The 18,332-nt window shown below is 38.2% G+C and overlaps 2 protein-coding genes across 4 annotated transcripts in view; one reads left to right on the forward strand and one right to left on the reverse strand.

Moving 5' to 3' along the window:
- Positions 1–4,441, reverse strand: part of ABCC11 (ATP binding cassette subfamily C member 11) — a 69,297-nt gene extending 64,856 nt beyond the window's left edge. The window contains exon 1 of the mRNA XM_008702776.2: positions 4,051–4,441. The gene's annotated coding sequence lies outside the window, so the exon portion shown is untranslated. The remainder of the gene's footprint in view (positions 1–4,050) is intronic.
- LONP2 (lon peptidase 2, peroxisomal) overlaps positions 1,516–18,332 on the forward strand; it is a 105,485-nt gene continuing 88,668 nt past the window's right edge. The window contains exons 1-6 of one of the 3 annotated variants that reach the window (XM_040633263.1): positions 1,516–1,852; positions 8,463–8,697; positions 11,787–11,918; positions 12,615–12,737; positions 16,006–16,169; positions 17,541–17,635. In XM_040633263.1, the coding sequence (XP_040489197.1) occupies positions 1,620–1,852; positions 8,463–8,697; positions 11,787–11,918; positions 12,615–12,737; positions 16,006–16,169; positions 17,541–17,635 (982 nt within the window). In that variant the 5' untranslated portion in view covers positions 1,516–1,619. The remainder of the gene's footprint in view (positions 1,853–8,462; positions 8,698–11,786; positions 11,919–12,614; positions 12,738–16,005; positions 16,170–17,540; positions 17,636–18,332) is intronic. The other 2 variants (XM_040633261.1, XM_040633262.1) reach the window with 2 other exon arrangements.

Here is an 18,332-nt window from a genome sequence, read left to right on the forward strand (position 1 = left end):
GGTGGGAAAATGTCAGAGAAAGAAGAAAGGCAGGAGCATCTAAGTTCCAGCATTTCTGTCTCTACCATGGCCTTGTACACCTGCTTGTATGCCTGCTTTCTCCTCTCCCTTGTCTGCAGCACACACAGAAACACAGTTCCACCTGCCCTGTATCACACTCAGCCATCTACAGGGCTCCCCCCCACCCAAGAGCTACACAAGGGTAGGAGCTTGCCTTATGTTATATGCTTTATCTCTCACAATTAGCCCGGGTCCTTGTACTTAGCAGTCCCTCAGTGAATGCTTGTTGATTGGAATGGACTTCAGTTCCCTCTAGGATTCTGAGAGCATTGCTCGACTTCATAGGGAAAATTTTCCATCTTCAACCTATAGCCAAACCCAAGTCAAATCCCAACGTGAAGAAGCTCCTAATGGCCAAATCTAAAACAATTCAAGTGAAGAAATACATGATACTAGTGGGTAATAGCCCATAAAAAAAAATCCATGAACCCTTAGTAGTATAAAAAAAATTGAGTAAGTAAATAAATAAGGGAGATGTGCAGCTTTTTCTTACAGAATTCCAATTAATAAATGTAATATTAACTCCCTACAGTATGTGTATTACTTATAAAAAGAAATATACTAACTTACAGTAGGGAAACCTGGCAGATAACTCCTTTACCAAGTAATCAAGGTCAAAATTACCATTAATAATACATTTCAACCATCATGTACCAGGAAGAAGGCCACATCTCTTTTTTATAGTCTTTCTGCCAAAAATGTATAATGTTGATCCCAAGAAAACATCAGATAAACCCAAATTGAGGGACATTCTACAAAATAACGGAACAATGCTCTTTAAAAGTACACAGATATGTGTGTATATATATGTATGTATATAATTGAGGAGACGTCACAACTAAATATAAAATGGGAATGGGATCCTGGACCAGAAAAAAAGGACATTAGGGAGAAAACTGACAAAATTTGTGCAAGGTCTTTAGGTTAGATAACAGTGATGTTAATTTCTGGTTTTCTTTTTTTTTTTTTTTTTAAAGATTTTATTTATTTATTTGACAGAGAGAGACAGCCAATGAGAGAGGAAACACAAGCAGGGGGAGTGGGAGAGGAAGAAGCAGGCTCCCAGCGGAGAAGCCTGATGTGGGGCTCGATCCCAGGACTCCGGGATCACGCCCTGAGCCGAAGGCAGACGCTTAACGACTGAGCCACCCAGGCGCCCCTAATTTCTGGTTTTCAATTGAACTTTTTTTTTTTTTTTTTGCAACATTTTTGTAAATCTAAAATCAATTCGGATGGAAAGTTAAAAACATTTAAACATGACCCTCTCCAGGGGCCAGTCCTGCCGCTGAGCCTCAGGAGAAAATGTAAGAGCAAGCCTCGCGGAGGGCGAAGGTCGCCCAGGGCTGGAGTGCGCCTGCCCTCCGCACTGACTGCCGAGTGGCTCCGAGAGGGGGCAGCGCGAAGCTGCGGGGTTTGAGCCTGGGGGCGGGCCGTAGTGCGCAGCCGGAAGCGGCGGAGCGCCGGCGCGCGCCTGGGAGCTTTAGTCCGGGCTGTCGAGGTCGCGCAGAGCTGTGGGTCCTGCTGGCTTTGACGGCCTCCCAGCGCGAACAGCTGTCGCCATGTCGTCGGTGAGCCCCATCCAGATCCCCAGACGCCTCCCGCTGCTGCTCACCAACGAGGGCGTGCTGCTGCCCGGCTCCACCATGCGCACCAGCGTAGACTCGGCCCGCAACCTGCAGCTGGTGCGGAGCCGCCTGCTTAAGGGCACGTCGCTGCAGAGCACCATCCTGGGGGTGATCCCCAACACGCCCGACCCGGCCAGCGACGCGCAGGACCTGCCGCCGCTGCACAGGTAGGCCGGGCGGCCCCCGCGGCGGCGGCGGCGGGCGGCGCGGCCTCCTCTCCCGACCCCGGCCCTGGCCCGGCCCGGCCTTGGGCCGCCGAGGCTCGGGGGTTGCCTTCGTGGCTCGGTTCTGCCTTTTCAGCTACCTCCCGTGTGAAATGGGGGTGACAGATGTCTGTCTCGTGACTGTTAAAGGGCGTAACTTATAAAGTAGTGAAAATTGTGCAGTTAGCTGCCGCTGTTAAGCCCTCGTCCCCGCCCCCAGGTCTTCAGACTCCTAGCCAAGTGCTCTTAACTTTCTAGGCCACCCCTCTTTCGTACCCTTTCTTCCCTTCCTCCCCGTCTCTTTTGCCCTCTTAAGTGAGACACTTGGTACTGCACATGTTTTCTCTTTTTCCTGTGCCATCCTGACCCGCACTACCCTTTTCATTAATTTTTGGGTTCCTATTTTCCAAACTCTCTGCCTGCCCCTTCTGTTTTACCCTCCTTTCCTAATCACGTATCCCCTTGTCTCTCTTTCTGGAACTTTCTCATCTCCGCTCTTTCTCTCATATCTTAACATTTCTTTTCTTACGCCCCAACCTCACCACTAGATTGCCCTTCACCATGGCCCTAGTTGTGTGTCTTTGGGTGAGACACTCTGTGCCTGTGGGAACCTAACAGTATCCATTTCTTAGGTGTGTTATGAATTAAATGAAATAATCTTGGTGCCATGCTTGATAGATAGTAGTCCAGTACTGTAACCACTAGCCACATGCGCTTTGTCCAAACTGATATACTAGAGTGACCAACTGTCCCGGTTTGCTGAGGATTGAAGTAGTTTCAGCAGAAATCCTGTTTCCCAGGAAACACAGTTAGTCCCAGATAAATCAGTGCAATTAGTCACCCCAAACGTGCTGTAAGTATACAGCACACACTAGAGTTTGAAAATTTAGTATGTAAAATGTTTTGCTGATTAATAAATTTTACATAGATTAAGTGTTGGAATGGTAGTATTTTGGCTGTTCGGGGTTAAATAAAATACTAGCATTTCACCTGTTTCTTTTTACCTTTTAATGTGGCTCCTAAAATTACGCACATGGCTCACATTATATTTCTGTTGGACAATGCTGGGATATATATAGTATGTGCTCAACAAATGCCCCCCTCCCTAGTCCCTGCCTCCTATCCTTAACTTTTCCTGAGATGCTTTTAGTTTAGAGCCATTGTTTACCTGCAGTTACCCTTTGTTAAAGTTGGGGATTCCCGACTTAATGATTTCTGAGAGGGTTACTGAAATCTTGTGACTATATACATTTCTAAAAGAAAAGTCTATAACTCTCTTCAGATTCGGAGAGGAAACTGGTATCTCTCCCCTCCCTTCCTAACACAAAGCAAAACAAAAACCCGTAACACTCTCTTATTAGTCCACATTGTAAAACCTTGCATTTCTCAGGCATGGAAAACATTTTGGCTTCCATCTGATCTCCTGTGGTTATTGCTTGCATGGAATTGGATACTTTTCAAGTTTCAGTAAACTCTTAAAAATTGTATTGGATTCTGGTTTCCCTACATAATGACCCCACTCCTTAAGCCTCTGCTTATACCACAATTTTTTGCTTTCTGTGCCCAGGCATTTGATTGCTGGTTGAGGCAAGAGTGTTCACGGTTAGGGTTTTTTTTTGTTTTAGTTCTGTGCATCTGTGTGGTGATTACCCGTGGGTACACTGAATTTCAAAAGTAGATTTAGTCATATTTTAGTCCTTTTGTTGGTATATCCTGGCAAGATTTTGGATACTTTTTAATTTCTTTTATGTAAATCCCTCCGAAACATCAATAACTAAATTCTCCTGCTTGGAGGTAATCATTAATACTCAGATGATGTGCAATCTAATACTTGATCTCCATATTGCTGCCTTTATTTTAAATTAATAGCACTGTTAGAATTTACTCATTTAAGTTAGAAAACATACATTGACAATTCTTCCTAGAATTTTAGCATAAGGACCCACCAGACCATCTGGTTATTCTAGAAATATTGTCTGCTACTTGAAAAAACCTGTGTAGAAGGATTGTACTGCATTCCTTAGCACTAGCTTCAAATGCCTTTTTTCTCTACTATGACCTTTAAACACTCTTAAAAATTTTAAAAGCTTTGATAATGCAAATACTGAGTTACCCATAACATTACTTTGTTTCGATACACAAATCTGCCCTTGCTCAGTTACCTGCTTTTCCAGATGGTGGTGGTACCCAAAGGGAAGGCCAGGGGCTCTACTCCTGTCTTTTGTTTCCTTTAAACTCTCATCCAGGTGACAACCTTCAGTCTTGAAGGAGCAGCAGAAGTAATTTGTTCCCCAGTGTTCCTTGTCACAGAAAGTAGCAAAGCCAGATGTTGACTTCCCTGAACAGCTTCCTTTACTGTTTTGAACAGCACACTCCTTTCTGCATGTTAGTGTGCAGGCATGTTACCTGCCACAGGAGCCTTTTTAAAGGACGCCTGGATTATCCCTGCAGCATAGAACTTGGCTCTTATGCCACCTCACGGCACCCTGCTTATCTAGACTTGAGTGACTCATTGTTTTCTTAGTGAAGATGGATAATAAGTTAGCACTGCGTATACACTGTCCTTTCATGCATTTGAAGATTGGCATCCAGTCTTCTTCCAGCCTTATATTCTTCAGGATACATGGCTTCATTTCCTCATATTGCTGATTTCTCAGTCCCTCTTCTTTTTTCTGGCTTTTCCTCCAAGACTCCAATTAGTTTCATTGGCATTTGTCTGGCAAGAAGTGAATGCTTTATAGATAGCAGTTGACCAGTTTCATAATTTGGGTCAACTCTTTGTCCCGGCATTACTCTTATTTTTATCTGTGAGCATTCTTAGGCATTCAGGAAATATTACCTGATAGTACTAACATTTTAAAATTTAGTCTTTTTATGTTAGCAAGTATGTGATGGATAGCTCTACTTAAATTTTCCTAAATTTGCATTTACTCTTTTTAAGGAAAATGTCTTCAAGTGGCATTTCTTAAACTCAGAAACGAAGTTTTACTTTTTTTTTTTTAATCTTTTTAAAGTAATCTCTGTGCCCATCGTGGGGCTTGAACTCACCGCCCCAAGATCAAGAGTCTCATGCTCTGTTGACTGAGCCAGCCAGGCACCCCCAGAAATGAAGTTTTAATAAAGGAGTGAAAATCAAAAATCCTGTAGCAACAGAAGCCTTGTCTGTTGTAGACCTTGGGGCAATCCTAATAGACTCCTTGTTTCTAAATTATTACTAATCATAATGATGAGTTTTGCCAAAATCAACAAATAATTCAAGAAGATAAGTAGGGTGACACAAGATAGCACTAAAAAGATATTTTCGTTGTTTTTTTTCCTAAGATATGTAACTTGATTCCAGAGTGTTGGTAGAAATGCTTCTCTTTGTTAAGTGTAATTAAGATGTGAACCGTAGATATTAAATAATAGCTGTGCTTTCTAGTATCTCAGCTATTTAGAAACTATGTAAGTATTTATTTGTATTTCTTATAGGCACAAATTGATATTGTCCATTGTGGTGGTAAAAGTAAAATTTGTCATAAAGCCTAATTCAGGTCCCTGTTGCCTGCCTATGCAGTATCTTTATCATCATGGATAACTAATCTGTTTACCTTTTTTGAATCTCAGTTACTAATTTATAAGGAAGTGGTGCTACCTTCCTCACAGGAGTAAAAGGTGGTATATAATGAGATAATACTTACGAAAGCCTTATGAATACTAGGCTACAGAGCAATAAACCTATATGTTAGAGGTATTATTCCTCAAATGGGTAGTTTTAAATGTAAATTTCACAAATGAAGGTTGTGGGGAGGAGTGAGAAGTCCCCGTTTTCTTTCAATATGGGCAGATCTAAACTGGTGTCATTACAGAAAAAGACTTGGAAGATTGAGGATTCCAAGAAAGATGGAGAGCTTTAACATTTAAAAAAAAAAAAAAAAAAGCAAGTGGTTGGTATAGGCCAGTTTGGATATTTATACAATATCCTCATCTTCGAAAACTGCCTTTTGTAGTGGTGCTGCTTTTAGATTTTCCCACGACTACAGTTGATGGTTCTCGAATATTTTTGGAACTCTTATATTATCTAAGTCATTTTCCAGAGTACATAAATCATACCCATTATAATCAGACTTTGTTTGGATTAAAATAATATTGTACAACTCTGAAAATAGATCCCAGTTAGGAGTCTCAAAAATTCTCTGAACTGTAAAGTATCACAGTAATTAAGGTGTAGATTCACAGAGCTACACCTGAAGGGAAAGAACACCGCTCACATATTGTATACATTTGAGTCTGTTGCAAAATCAGAATGTTGGCTTATGGTCATGCCTAATAAAGCAAATATTAATAGAAAAACTGGAATATTTAGAAAGATGACTTTTTTTTTTTTTTAAGATTTTCTTTATTTATTTAACACAGATAGAGACAGCCAGCGAGAGAGGGAACACAAGCAGGGGGAGTGGGAGAGGAAGAAGCAGGCTCATAGCGGAGGAGCCTGATGCGGGGCTCGACCCCATAACGCCGGGACCACGCCCTGAGCCGAAGGCAGATGCTTAACCGCTATGCCACCCAGGCGCCCCGAAAGATGACTAACTTGATATGAAGCCTGTTATGTATCATAGTAGGAAAGTATTAGATTAATGGTATATATTGTTTACTTACTATCTATATTTATATGTATAACCTGGAGCCCAATATACAATAGAACTTGTCTAAAATAACCTTAAATATGGTCCTTTTTCACAGAGCTTTTCACCTGAAATGTCTTTCCCCAGATGCTCTTTCTAGCCATTTATCATTTCACAGATCATGTTTTTCTTTAAAAAGGTTACATTCTAGTCAACTGTAAGTGATCTAAAGTAAGACCCAATTAACAAATGTAAAACCTTTATACATTTTATCTCATTAGGAGGAGAGGCAGAATATAAATCCAACTTAATCTCTTTTCAGTTTGGAACATCTTCCTTTCACTGTTAATACAGTATTTTACTTGCTTTGTAAGAAAACTCATTTTTAGTCTCATCTTTAATGAATGACGTGGCTCAAATAATTAAATTTATTTCCTAATCTGGAGGTTTGGACTTGCCTCACCTCTCTCTCTGGTTTCTCCTTGGTTCCAGTTTGCAAACCCCTTAGGCCAGGGATCCAGTTTGTCATCTGGTGATGTTGCTTGTAGACAGATCCGCATTGTGCAAGCATTGATGGGCATTATCTGAGGGGACTTGTAATCTTGGCCTCTCATCAGTTCAGCTATTGCTAACTTTCTCAGGCAGTCTGAGTTGGTTTACAGGAAGTGGGAGATAGAGCCTACTACCATTAATGACTGAAGAAAAGCAGCCACAACACAAATACCTTAAAATAATAGATGATTGTCAAATCATTTCAGTTTTTAAAGTATATCATGTTTTTTCTCCCCACCAAGTTATCTTCCTGATTCTTTGGTTTTAGTTATTGTTTAAATCAGTTTTTATCCCCCGTACGCATGATGTGATTGAAAAGGTGGCAAGGAAAGGTGCACGTAGCCCAAAATTAACTGAATGGGAGAGGGAAGCCAAAAGTTCCGCATAATCTACGCAATGAATAATTTATAAGGAAGTAGTCGCGAATTGACTGCATATAAAAGTAAGCAAATTTCCTGAAATATTCAAATTCTGTATTCATAGATGATTCAGTGTGTTTGAGATGGGCAAGTGCGATTTTCTAGGATTACCATTTCCCCATGGTGCTGAGAGTTCTAGTTGCCTTAATTGTAATTTTTTCTCTGAAGTGACAACCTTTCCTGTGGCTGAACGGAGAAGATAAAATTTTAGTTTGGGATCTAGATGTGTCTTCTGAATGTGGCTCTTTCTACATTGTAGAGTTTTGGCTTAGTTTGGATGAGACTTCCTTTCTGTGAATTAAGTTTATATGTAACTTGGTCAGAATTGTATGTTCTGATAAGGAGCTAAGACGGAAATAAAAAAGAACTTTTTAAGTTAGTATTAGGTGGGGCATTTACCACTTAGGACAGAACTAGGTTTATACCTTCAGTCATGACAGTGTGTGGCCTCTAATATTTAGTCCCCACATTTAGAAATTTCGTATTCATGGGCATAGTAGGTACTGATTCTCAGATTTGATTAACAGTTTGTGAAAAGGCAGATATTTTGGGGATTGATTGTGTGAAAAACTTGGCTTGATGTTGGTAGCAAAACTGGTTACTGGAACAGAGATTTCTCAGATTGGTTTAACATTATGCTGTTTATATTTCCATCTGTTTAAAATGCTAATATTTGTTCTGGTATAATATTGCCTCATTCCTAGCAAAATGAATTTAAGCTGTGTAATTGTCAAGTACTTTTATGTTTTTATTTTTAGGAATTTCTACCTAATCTTAAAGGAGATGCTAATTGGAATGAGATGGTCTGCTTTGCCCCCTTGCTGATGGTAGTGACTTCACAGACCATTGCTAGATGCTGAATTAGAGAAATAATTCATTTCCACTTTAGATGTTATTTGTTTTTTAAAGAATTTCTCAGAAAAGGAAACACGTTTTGAGGCAAGTTTCTGTTCTACCACACTGCACATTTGTAACACTGATGTTTTGTGTGTTTTTCAGGATTGGGACGGCTGCCCTGGCGGTTCAGGTTGTAGGCAGTAACTGGCCCAAGCCTCACTACACTTTGCTGATTACAGGCCTGTGCCGTTTCCAGATCGTACAGGTCTTAAAAGAGAAGCCATATCCTGTTGCTGAAGTGGAGCAGCTGGACCGGCTTGAAGAATTTCCCAACACCTGTAAAACCAGGGAGGAGCTAGGAGAACTCTCAGAACAGTTTTACAAATATGCAGTACAAGTGAGTTGCTTTTATTTCTTTTCCTTAAAACCCCATTTTCTTCCATTCCTTTGCTGCCCTAAGATATGATGAATCTGTTGAGTGGTGAAGTTTTAGGGCAGCATATGTTTAAATGAATTAGTAATATAATATATTGATTTCACTTTGCTTTTGTCTAAAGAGTATACCTAAGTCATTCCAGGAAAAATGAGCCAACTTTTCTAAAATTTTTCCAAAGAGTATTTCTAGAGCTTTCCTTATAACTTCCAGTGTTATTAGTTATTAAGCCTGCATAATGTTAAAAATTAAAATATTGCACAAAAGCGCTATGTCACAAGAACATCTAGGTAGCAAATTACATAAGTTACATTGGTTCAGAAGTCAAGGTCACACTAAGACTAGCAGTGACTTTGGAAGGTTAGGTCTATGGTAGACTAATTTCAAAGATGATTAAAGCCTAGAATGCTGGGAGGGAAGCACACGTGAGGCATGCATTAAATATTTGCCTTTTTAATTGTAAGTTTGAGGTTTTTGAACTCTAGATTGAATGGAAAGCTCCTCCCCTCACACCATTTTGTAAGAAACCTTGTAAGAAATATATTATAAAATGTAGTCTTCTACTTTCTGATGATGCAGTCCAGTGACCGTAACTAGATCTGTGAGCATCAGGCAGTGTCTAAAGGCCCCCGATCATTGCAAAGTGTAAGGCAGGTGTTCACAGCCTAGGGTATCTGTACCTGATGTGGCATTTGAAGCAACGCACTTCTAGTGTGATAAACAATAGGAAAATGAAAAACTTAGAACTATAACTTCTGTGGGGACTTAAAGGAAGAATCTGCTCTGAACAAAGAAACTTCCTTTTGAGAACTAAAGTAAGTGATTATGCCATTTAAGAAGGAGATAGAGGGAGAATCAGAATTTTTTTTTTTTTTCCTGGGTAATACTCCCTGGGTCCGTGTTCTTTTGGACACAGCTTTATAGAGATTGCACTTTGCTTTTTACTTCTCCCCACTTTGAATCAAAAGAGAAATTTTAAACATGTGAAGAATTGTAATGACATGAAAGGAATCTTTAGAGAGAAACATCACCATAATTTCACTGCGGTCATGCATTTAGTTTTAACTTTTGGCTGATCTTCTGATCTTAGTCCAGTTCAGTCTTCTGTTTTGTTTTCCTCTCCATGTCTGCTTTTCATATTAAGTATTTTTATTAATTTCATTGAGTTCGGATATCAGAATTTTATCTTTCCTTTTAGACATTGAGGTGGTTTCCAGCTAATACTTTTCTGTCCTTTCCTTCTGTATCTCCTTACATAGCCCTCATCAGTAGACTTCTTCAGTAGCTTCCTGACTAATCTCTTTCTGGTTTCTTTTCTCTCTGGTTTATCCTGTTCACTGAGCCTTTCTAAGGACGTTTCGGGCCTGCCTCTCCCCTGAGAAAAAGACTTTAATGGTGATAGGGTAAAGTTACTTCCTTAGGATAACATTAAGACCCTTCCCAACTCTGTTGAATCCCATTTAAACCCAATTTAGTCACGTTGTCCATCCAAGAGCTTCACATCTTGTTTCATGTCCCTGTGATTTTGTCCCTTCTGTTCTCTCTGCTGGGAGTGCTCTTCCTTCTCTCTTTTCAGATTTATGCTTTCCCAACTCCTGTGGGCTGTTAGTGCTCCTTTTCCTGCGCTTCCACTGTCCTTTATGCATCCCTTTTAATGTGATGGTTATTACATTGTATTGAAATTTACCTTATGGGTCTGCTTCCTCTACCAGACTTGCATTCATCCCTGCCTTAGCCATCCCCTACGGCGCCATATGTTGTGTCTGTCATGTAGTTTGTGCTCAGTAAGTGATTGGAGAACGAGTTTTAACTGTTCTGTTTTCTTAGGATGAATTCTTAGGAGAAAGAGTCTTCAAATTTTATTACCTGAAAAACTTCATCATGACTGCGCTTTCATTCCCTTGACTTTGGCAGGCCATGGATCGGTTCCTAAATTACAATGCCTTCAGAGAGGCTTGATTAGTACTGGCATCAGAAATCTTTTTAGAGTAACTAAATGAGGCACATCATTTGTGAATTAGTATGGGCTAAGCTTTGCTGTTCTCAGTATTCCAGAATCTCAGCATTCATTATAACCAAGGTGTATTTCTCATTCATGCTTTATACTTAAAACTAGAGAGTGTGCTGATTTACCTGTTTGAGTCACTTAGGGACTCAGGAAGGTTAGAGATTCATCCCAAAACATGTAGTCATTATTGCTGAGGCTGGAGAAGGAAATGTGGCAAATCTCGATGGTTTTTAATGCTTCTACCCAGAAGGAACTGTCACTTCTGCTCCTGTTTCTTGGATCATGGCAGGACTCATAGCCCCATTTGTATTCAGAGAAGGGGAGAAAAAGTCCTGCCATGTGCCCAGAAGAAAAGGAGAACTTTGTCAGTAACCCCAATGATTATCATAGTTACTGAAAGCTTGCTTTGAACTTAATGTGTCTTAACTCCAGGTGTACCCTGGATGTTGTTTTTATAAAAATCATTCACAGCACTCAGATTCTCGTTAATCCAGATGTTCTACTAAAAAACGGTATTTCAACTACTCATTGGTTAGCATAATAGCATCGACTCTATTAAATTTCCAGAATTTGGTAATTACACTGTGATTATGTAAGAGAGTGCCTTTGTTCTTAAGAACAAGGGTTATGGTGTCTGCCACTTACTTTAAAACATTCAGCAATAACTGTGCGGGCGTGAGCGCACACATGCTTAGAAAACGCGAACGTGGCAGAATGTTAATAATTGGTGAACTTAGGGGGAGGATAGGAGTTTATTGTACTATTGCAACTTTTGCTCAAATTTTAATTTTTTTCAAAATAAGATCATAAATTTACAGAGCCTTTTAAACGTTCGTATTACCCACATTTGAGCCATTTTTTACTTTTTGATTCTGTTTGATATTTTGAATATACTTCTCTTTTCCTCTGACACCTGACTGTAGTAATCAGTGATCTTTCAGAACCAAAGACTCTGAGGCCCAAACATTACACCTATATAGCAGTCTGTTTTTTGAATTCACAAATAATGCCAGATTTCATTAAAAAGACTTCTTTTTCCTTGTAGTTGGTTGAGATGTTAGATATGTCTGTCCCTGCAGTTGCTAAATTGCGACGCCTTTTAGATAGTCTACCAAGGGAAGCTTTACCAGACATTCTGACTTCAATTATTCGAACAAGCAACAAAGAGAAGCTCCAGGTATAGTATTCCCTTCTTAAATACTAAGTTGTTTTGTCAGTTTTTATTCGAAATAATACATTCTGACCTTCAGTAAGACATACTAGAAATCTATAAAAGTAGTTAAAAATGCTCTTTCGCTGAAATTGACTATTAAAAGTGATTGATTTACATTTTTGTATGTTCAGACAGCTCTTTTATTCACATTATCAGTACTAGTAGTTTGTCAATTTATGGAAAAAGTTAAATGGAGAAAACTTTAAAAAATAAGCTGGCTGTGGGCATCAGCAGGGATGTTTGAGAGAATGGTGAGCATTAATTACTCCGATCATTGGTGGTTGGTTAAAAGTGCTTCTATTCTTTCATGAATGTAAAAATTTAATATTTTGACCCTAGAATTTTTTAGGCCTAATATGTAGATACATTCTGGGTTTAAAAGAACAATTCACAGAAAGAGTTGACATTAAATGTGTATTTTGTTCTTGCTGTGGGAACAGTACACATGACTTCATTTTTAAATGAACTGTCAAGATGCTTTTTTTCCTTTTTAGGATTCTAGTGGTTTAATATAGTTAATCTGGTTGTATTGGCTATAACGTAGCTGTAAATGTTGATAGTTGGCTTTGTTACTTAACAATTTAAGTCATGACTCTGACTGCCTTGTTTTGGGAGCATGTGTTCCTGAGAGATTGTACTAACTGACTCATGTTCCCTTAGATTTTAGATGCTGTGAGTCTAGAGGAACGGTTCAAGATGACCATACCGCTGCTCGTCAGACAAATTGAAGGCCTGAAATTGCTTCAGAAGACCAGAAAACACAAGCAAGATGATGATAAGCGGGTAAATATTTCTTTCCATCTGCTTCTTCACATTTCCAGTTGTTTTTATGTGATGTGAGATTCAGGGTTTTTTTTAAGTTAAAAAGAATTGGGGGAATAAAGAAAGGAACAAAGCAAAACCTTCATTGTCTCTTACCACTTAAGTTACTGATAAAATTCTAAATTCAGTATGTTTTTCTACTCCTTTTCCACGTCTGGGTCTGTCTTTTTTTTAAAAACACGGTAATATTTTCTCTTCTTTTGTTCTTGGTAATTTTTGGTTCGTCACCAAAAAGGATAATTTACTAAGTCATTTCTCTTTGCCAGTCATTGTGTGTTGTTTCCGATGTTTTCTATATTTTAAAAATTAACAACTGTGATGAGTGTCTTTGAAAATAATTTAAGGTGATAGTTGTATATCTCATGTTTCCTTTTTTTTTAAAGTTTTTATTAAAATTCCATTTAGTTCGTGTACAGTGTAATGAGTTTCAGGTGTGCAGTGTAGTGATTCAGCACTTCCACACATCCAGCGCTCATCACGACAGGTGTACCCACTCCTTAACCCCCATCACCTATTTCGTCCATTCCCCCACCCTCTCCCCTCTAGTAACCATCAGCTTGTTCTCTGTAGTTAAGAGTCTATTTCTTCGTTTGCCTCTTTTTTTCCCCCCTTTGCTTGGTCGTTTTGTTTCCTAAATTCCACATATGAATGAAATCACATGCTATTTGTCTTTCTTTGGCTGACTTATTTCGCTTAGCATTATTCTCTTTAGCTCCATCCATGTCATTGCCAGTGGTAAGATTTCATTCTTTTTTATAGCTGAGTAGTATTTCTGTGTGTGTGTGTGTGTGTGTGTGTGTGTACCCGCGCGCACGCGCGTGTGTGTACCACAACTTCTTTATCCATTCATCAGTCAGTGGACACTTGGGCTATTTCCATAATTTGGCTGTCGTAAATAATGCTGCTATAAACATCAGGGTGCATGTGTCCTTTTGAATTAGTATTCTCGTATTCTTTGGGCAAATGCCTCGTAGTGCAATTGCTAGATCATAGAGTAGTTCTATTTTTAACTTTTTGCACAGATTCCATACTGTTTTCCATGGTGGCTGCACCAGTTTGCATTCCCACCAGTAGTGCAGGAAGGTTCATTTTTCTCCACATCCTCACCAATACTTGTTGTTTCTTGAGTTTTTGATTTTAGCCATTCTAACAGGTGTGAGATGATATCTCATAGTTTTGATTTGCATTTCCCTGATGATGAGTGAAGTTGAGCATCTTTTCGTGTGTCTGTTGGTCATCTGGATGTCTTCTTTGGAAAACTATATACTCATGTCTTCTGCTCATGTTTTAATTGGATTGTTTTTTGGGTGTTGAGTTTTATAAGTTCTTTATGTATTTCAAATACTAACCATTTATCAGATATGTCATTTGCAAATATCTTCTCCCATTCCATAGGTTGCCTTTTAGTTTTGTTGATCGTTTCCTTCATTGTACAGATGATTTTTTTTTTTAAGATTTTATTTATTTATTTGACAGAGGGAGAGACAGCCAGCAAGAGAAGGAACACAAGCAGGGGAGTGGGAGAGGAAGAAGCAGGCTCATAGCGGAGGAGCCTGACGTGGGTCTTGATCCCATAACGCCGGGATCACGCCCTGAGCCGAAGGCAGACACTTAACAACTACGCTACCCAGGCGCCCCAGAAGATTTTTATCTTGATGTAGTCCCAATAGTTTATTGTTGCTTTTGTTTACCTTGCCTCAGGAGCCATATCTAGGAAGAATTTGCTACAGCCAATGTCAAAGACGTTACTGCCTATGTTCTCTTCTAGGATTTTTATAGTTCAGGTCTCACATTTAGGTCTTTAATCCATTTTGAATTTATTTTTGTATGTGGTATAAGAAAGTAGTCCAGTTTCATTCTTTTGCATGTTACTGTCTGGTTTTCCCAATATCATTTGTCGAAGAGACAGTCTTTTTCCTATTGGCTGTTCTTTTCCTGCTTTTTCAAAGATTAATTGACCATATCATTATGGATTCATTTCTGGGTTTTTTATTCTGTTCCATTGATCTATATGTCTGTTTTTGTGCCAGTACCATACTGATTTGATCGTTACAGCATTGTAATATAACTTGAAGTCCCAAATTGTGAAGCCTCCAGCTTTGCTTTGCTTTTTCAAGATTGCTTTGGCTATTCTGGGTCATTTGTGGTTCCATACAAATTTAAGATTGTTTGTTCTAGCTTGGTGGAAGAAAAAATGCTGTTGGTATTTTGATAGGAATTGCATTAAATGTGTAGATTGCTTTGGGTGGTATAGGTATTTTAACAATATTTGTTCTTCCAATCCATGAGAATGGAATGTCTTTCCATTTCTCTGTGTCATCTTCAATTCCTTTCATCAGTGTTTTATAGTTTTCACAGTACAGGTCTTTCACCTCTTTGGTTAAATTCCCATGCTTTTAAATGAAATACCAGTATATCATTTTGTTCCATTGATGGCTGGTGTTGATTCATGATATTATTGAATTGAGAATTTCAAAAGAGCACTTCAGAAGTTTTAAAATATGATAGAGAAGTTGTGGAGAAAGAGAACACAAAGCTATTTGGTTTGGCAAAGAGGATGGTCGTTGGATTTCAGAGGGCAATTTCAACATAATGGAGACAAAAGCCAAAGTGTCAAGTACAGATTATTGAAGTACTCAAGGAGGAAAGGGAAGTGATGGTCAAAGCCACTTGTTGGAAAAGCAAGAACATCAGAAGAAGGGAAGCGAATAGTGTGTAGTTAACTGAAAGGGACATAGGTAGGATAAAATATTTTGAGCAGAGGAAGACTTTTCTGTGTGTTGAAGTCAAAAGAGAATAGAGTCAATGGTAGAAACATTAATGATGTTAGAGAGAAATTTTGTAATGTAGGAGGGAAAGTGGAATTTATTCTGTTGGTAGTTGCTAAGTAGTAATATAATCAAGAAAGTAGTGGCTGCAGTCATAGCTCAAAGAAAGATATTCCTAGATTTTTCATGATTTTTAGTAGCCAGTTCTTGAATTTTTTTCTCATATTGTAGTATAAGCATATAGTAAAATAATGTCCACTTTATATTGATCCACTTTTGAAATTCTGTTGCTTCCATATGTGCTTGTGCCTCTTAGTTATCATTTTGAACTTCGTTCCTAAAGATGTAGACTCTAATTATGAAAATGTTATTCAGCACCGATTATAACCTTGTGTGTCACTAGGTACCTCATTTCCAATTTATTTTGACACACAGTTTTACCCTTCTGCTTTCTACTTTAGGTTATAGCAATACGTCCTGTTAGGAGAATTGCACACATCCCAGGAGCTTTAGAAGATGACGATGAGGATGAAGACAATGATGACATTGTCATGCTGGAGAGAAAAATACGAACATCCAGTATGCCAGAGCAGGCCCATAAGGTCTGTGTCAAAGAGATAAAAAGGTAAATTGATGCTAAAAAAAAGCTGTTGACTCATTGGTATTTTCATTTTGCATATTAATGTTAAAAATTGCTGCTCATGGAAACTGGAATCTGCTTCTTTGGATCACAAACTGAAAGCTGAGTTATTTGTTTTATGTTATTTGACCTTTCTCCTTATGTTCTATATAGGTATAGATCACTCTATTCATTTTATCTTTCCAATGTCACCTTTTACCTTTCATGGCTTTCAAAATTCTCAGACTGTAGCTGTGATCCTTGGAATCTTCAGATTATCCCTCTTCATTCCTCAACCAGAATCTGATTTTTAAAACATTCTTAATACTCCTGAATTAACACCAGTGTCCCTAATCTTTTTCTCAGTTGCTGTGTATAAGTGATGCAGTTCTTCCACTTACAGCGTACTGTCAAACATGGTCACTCTTCTTAGCTGCGTTTTTATTGTCTTAACAAATGGATTGTGCTTTGCTTAGACACAGTGTTTGTTCAGTTATTACTGTGTTCTTCACATGTCACTTTTTTCTTCTTTAGAAAAAAGATAAACTCTAGAGGGCAGGAACTGTCAGTTTCTCTTTGTATAAGATGAAGTACACAGAAACCTTGATGTCAGCATAGGGCATATGGATAATCTGAGGGTTAAATAGAAAACCGGTATTTTCTTTTCATACTTGACACAGTATAACTGTGTTACATTTTCTTTTATTAGTGAATTATAATGAACCTAAGTGAATGCTCAGTAACTAAAGATTAGACTTTCTCAGGTTCACAGTTAAGGACATGAGTTGTAGTTCAGGGATGTTTTATATTGACTGGCATTAATTACTAAATGTAGAACATCTGTTGTGGGCAGAACACTTTTTTAAACACTGCATTTATTGTGGAAGTTGCATTTTTTAATTAAATATCTGATATTATCTTGCTTTTATGAGCTGATTTCATCTCTAATGCAAAATATATATAATTAATAATAAATAATTATTATAATATATATAAAATATATAATTAATAATATATAATTATTGTTATGCATGGTTAGGCACTTAAATTTTATTGTGATAGGTATATCAGTAGATAAGTGTGACTTGAGACTCCTGCTGTGAGATACCGATATTGGTAAGGTCATATTTCAAGGATAGAATCTGATATAGTGTTCCCTCCCCCATGCCTCACCCCCGTTTTGCAGGTATCTGTTTAATTTTGTTCCGTAAATACATCATAAAACAAAATAACCACATTTTTAAGAAACGTTTCCAGATTTTTAAAATCAAATATGCATAATATATCTGACCCAGAAAAGCAGGTGCCGGATTTTTGTGTTGTTAGGGAATTCTTCTGTGTTGTGGAACATTTTTGCTATGTGTTCTTTCCCCACAGACTCAAAAAAATGCCTCAGTCAATGCCAGAATATGCTCTGACTAGAAATTATTTAGAACTTATGGTGGAACTTCCTTGGAACAAAAGTACAACTGGTAAGCCAACAAAATAACACCTTTTTACAATCTGATTGTTACTCAGAAAGCTCATGTAGCTTCTATTGAAATACTCACCACTGATTATCTTACTGTTACTATAGTTCTTTACATAAATTATTTAAATGCTGAACTTGTATCATCTAGGTCTTGGGACCAAATAGGAAAAGAAGGTGCTACAGGAAAGCGCCTTTTCCCTGATTTTGGAGAAAGATAGGATTTTTATGATTGTTGATAGATGTGTTTCTTAATACCAATAGTCAATCAGATGATGAACGTTTATATTTAAAGAATAAGGTACATATAGCTGTATAAAGAACAGTTGTGCCATTTGGAATTTTGTTTTTTCTCATACAAAAGCCTATAAAATGAATTTAAATTCTGTCCTTCTGTAGAACTTTTCTCTTTCCTGTGAATTTGTTCTTTTCTCTTGGGGTGAGAAATACTCCATTGACTTTCATAATTTTTAGAACCGTTTATTTGCACTTGTTTCTGTTACTGGCAGGCTAGTATTACAGGTTAGTTATTACACCCAAGGTTTACTGAGTTCAGCAGTGGATTGATTGACGGCTGAACGGCTGCTGGCATAGGAGTAGCTATATGGTTGACTTTTGAAAATTTAAAGATACATTATCCTGGCTAGTAAAATTCCTACATTTAAGAAAATGCCAGAGATTTTTTTCAAATGTGACCTCTA

Source organism: Ursus maritimus, unplaced genomic scaffold (assembly GCF_017311325.1).
Source record: "Ursus maritimus isolate PB19 unplaced genomic scaffold, ASM1731132v1 scaffold_19, whole genome shotgun sequence".
In the NCBI taxonomy this organism is placed as follows: Eukaryota; Metazoa; Chordata; class Mammalia; order Carnivora; family Ursidae; genus Ursus; species Ursus maritimus.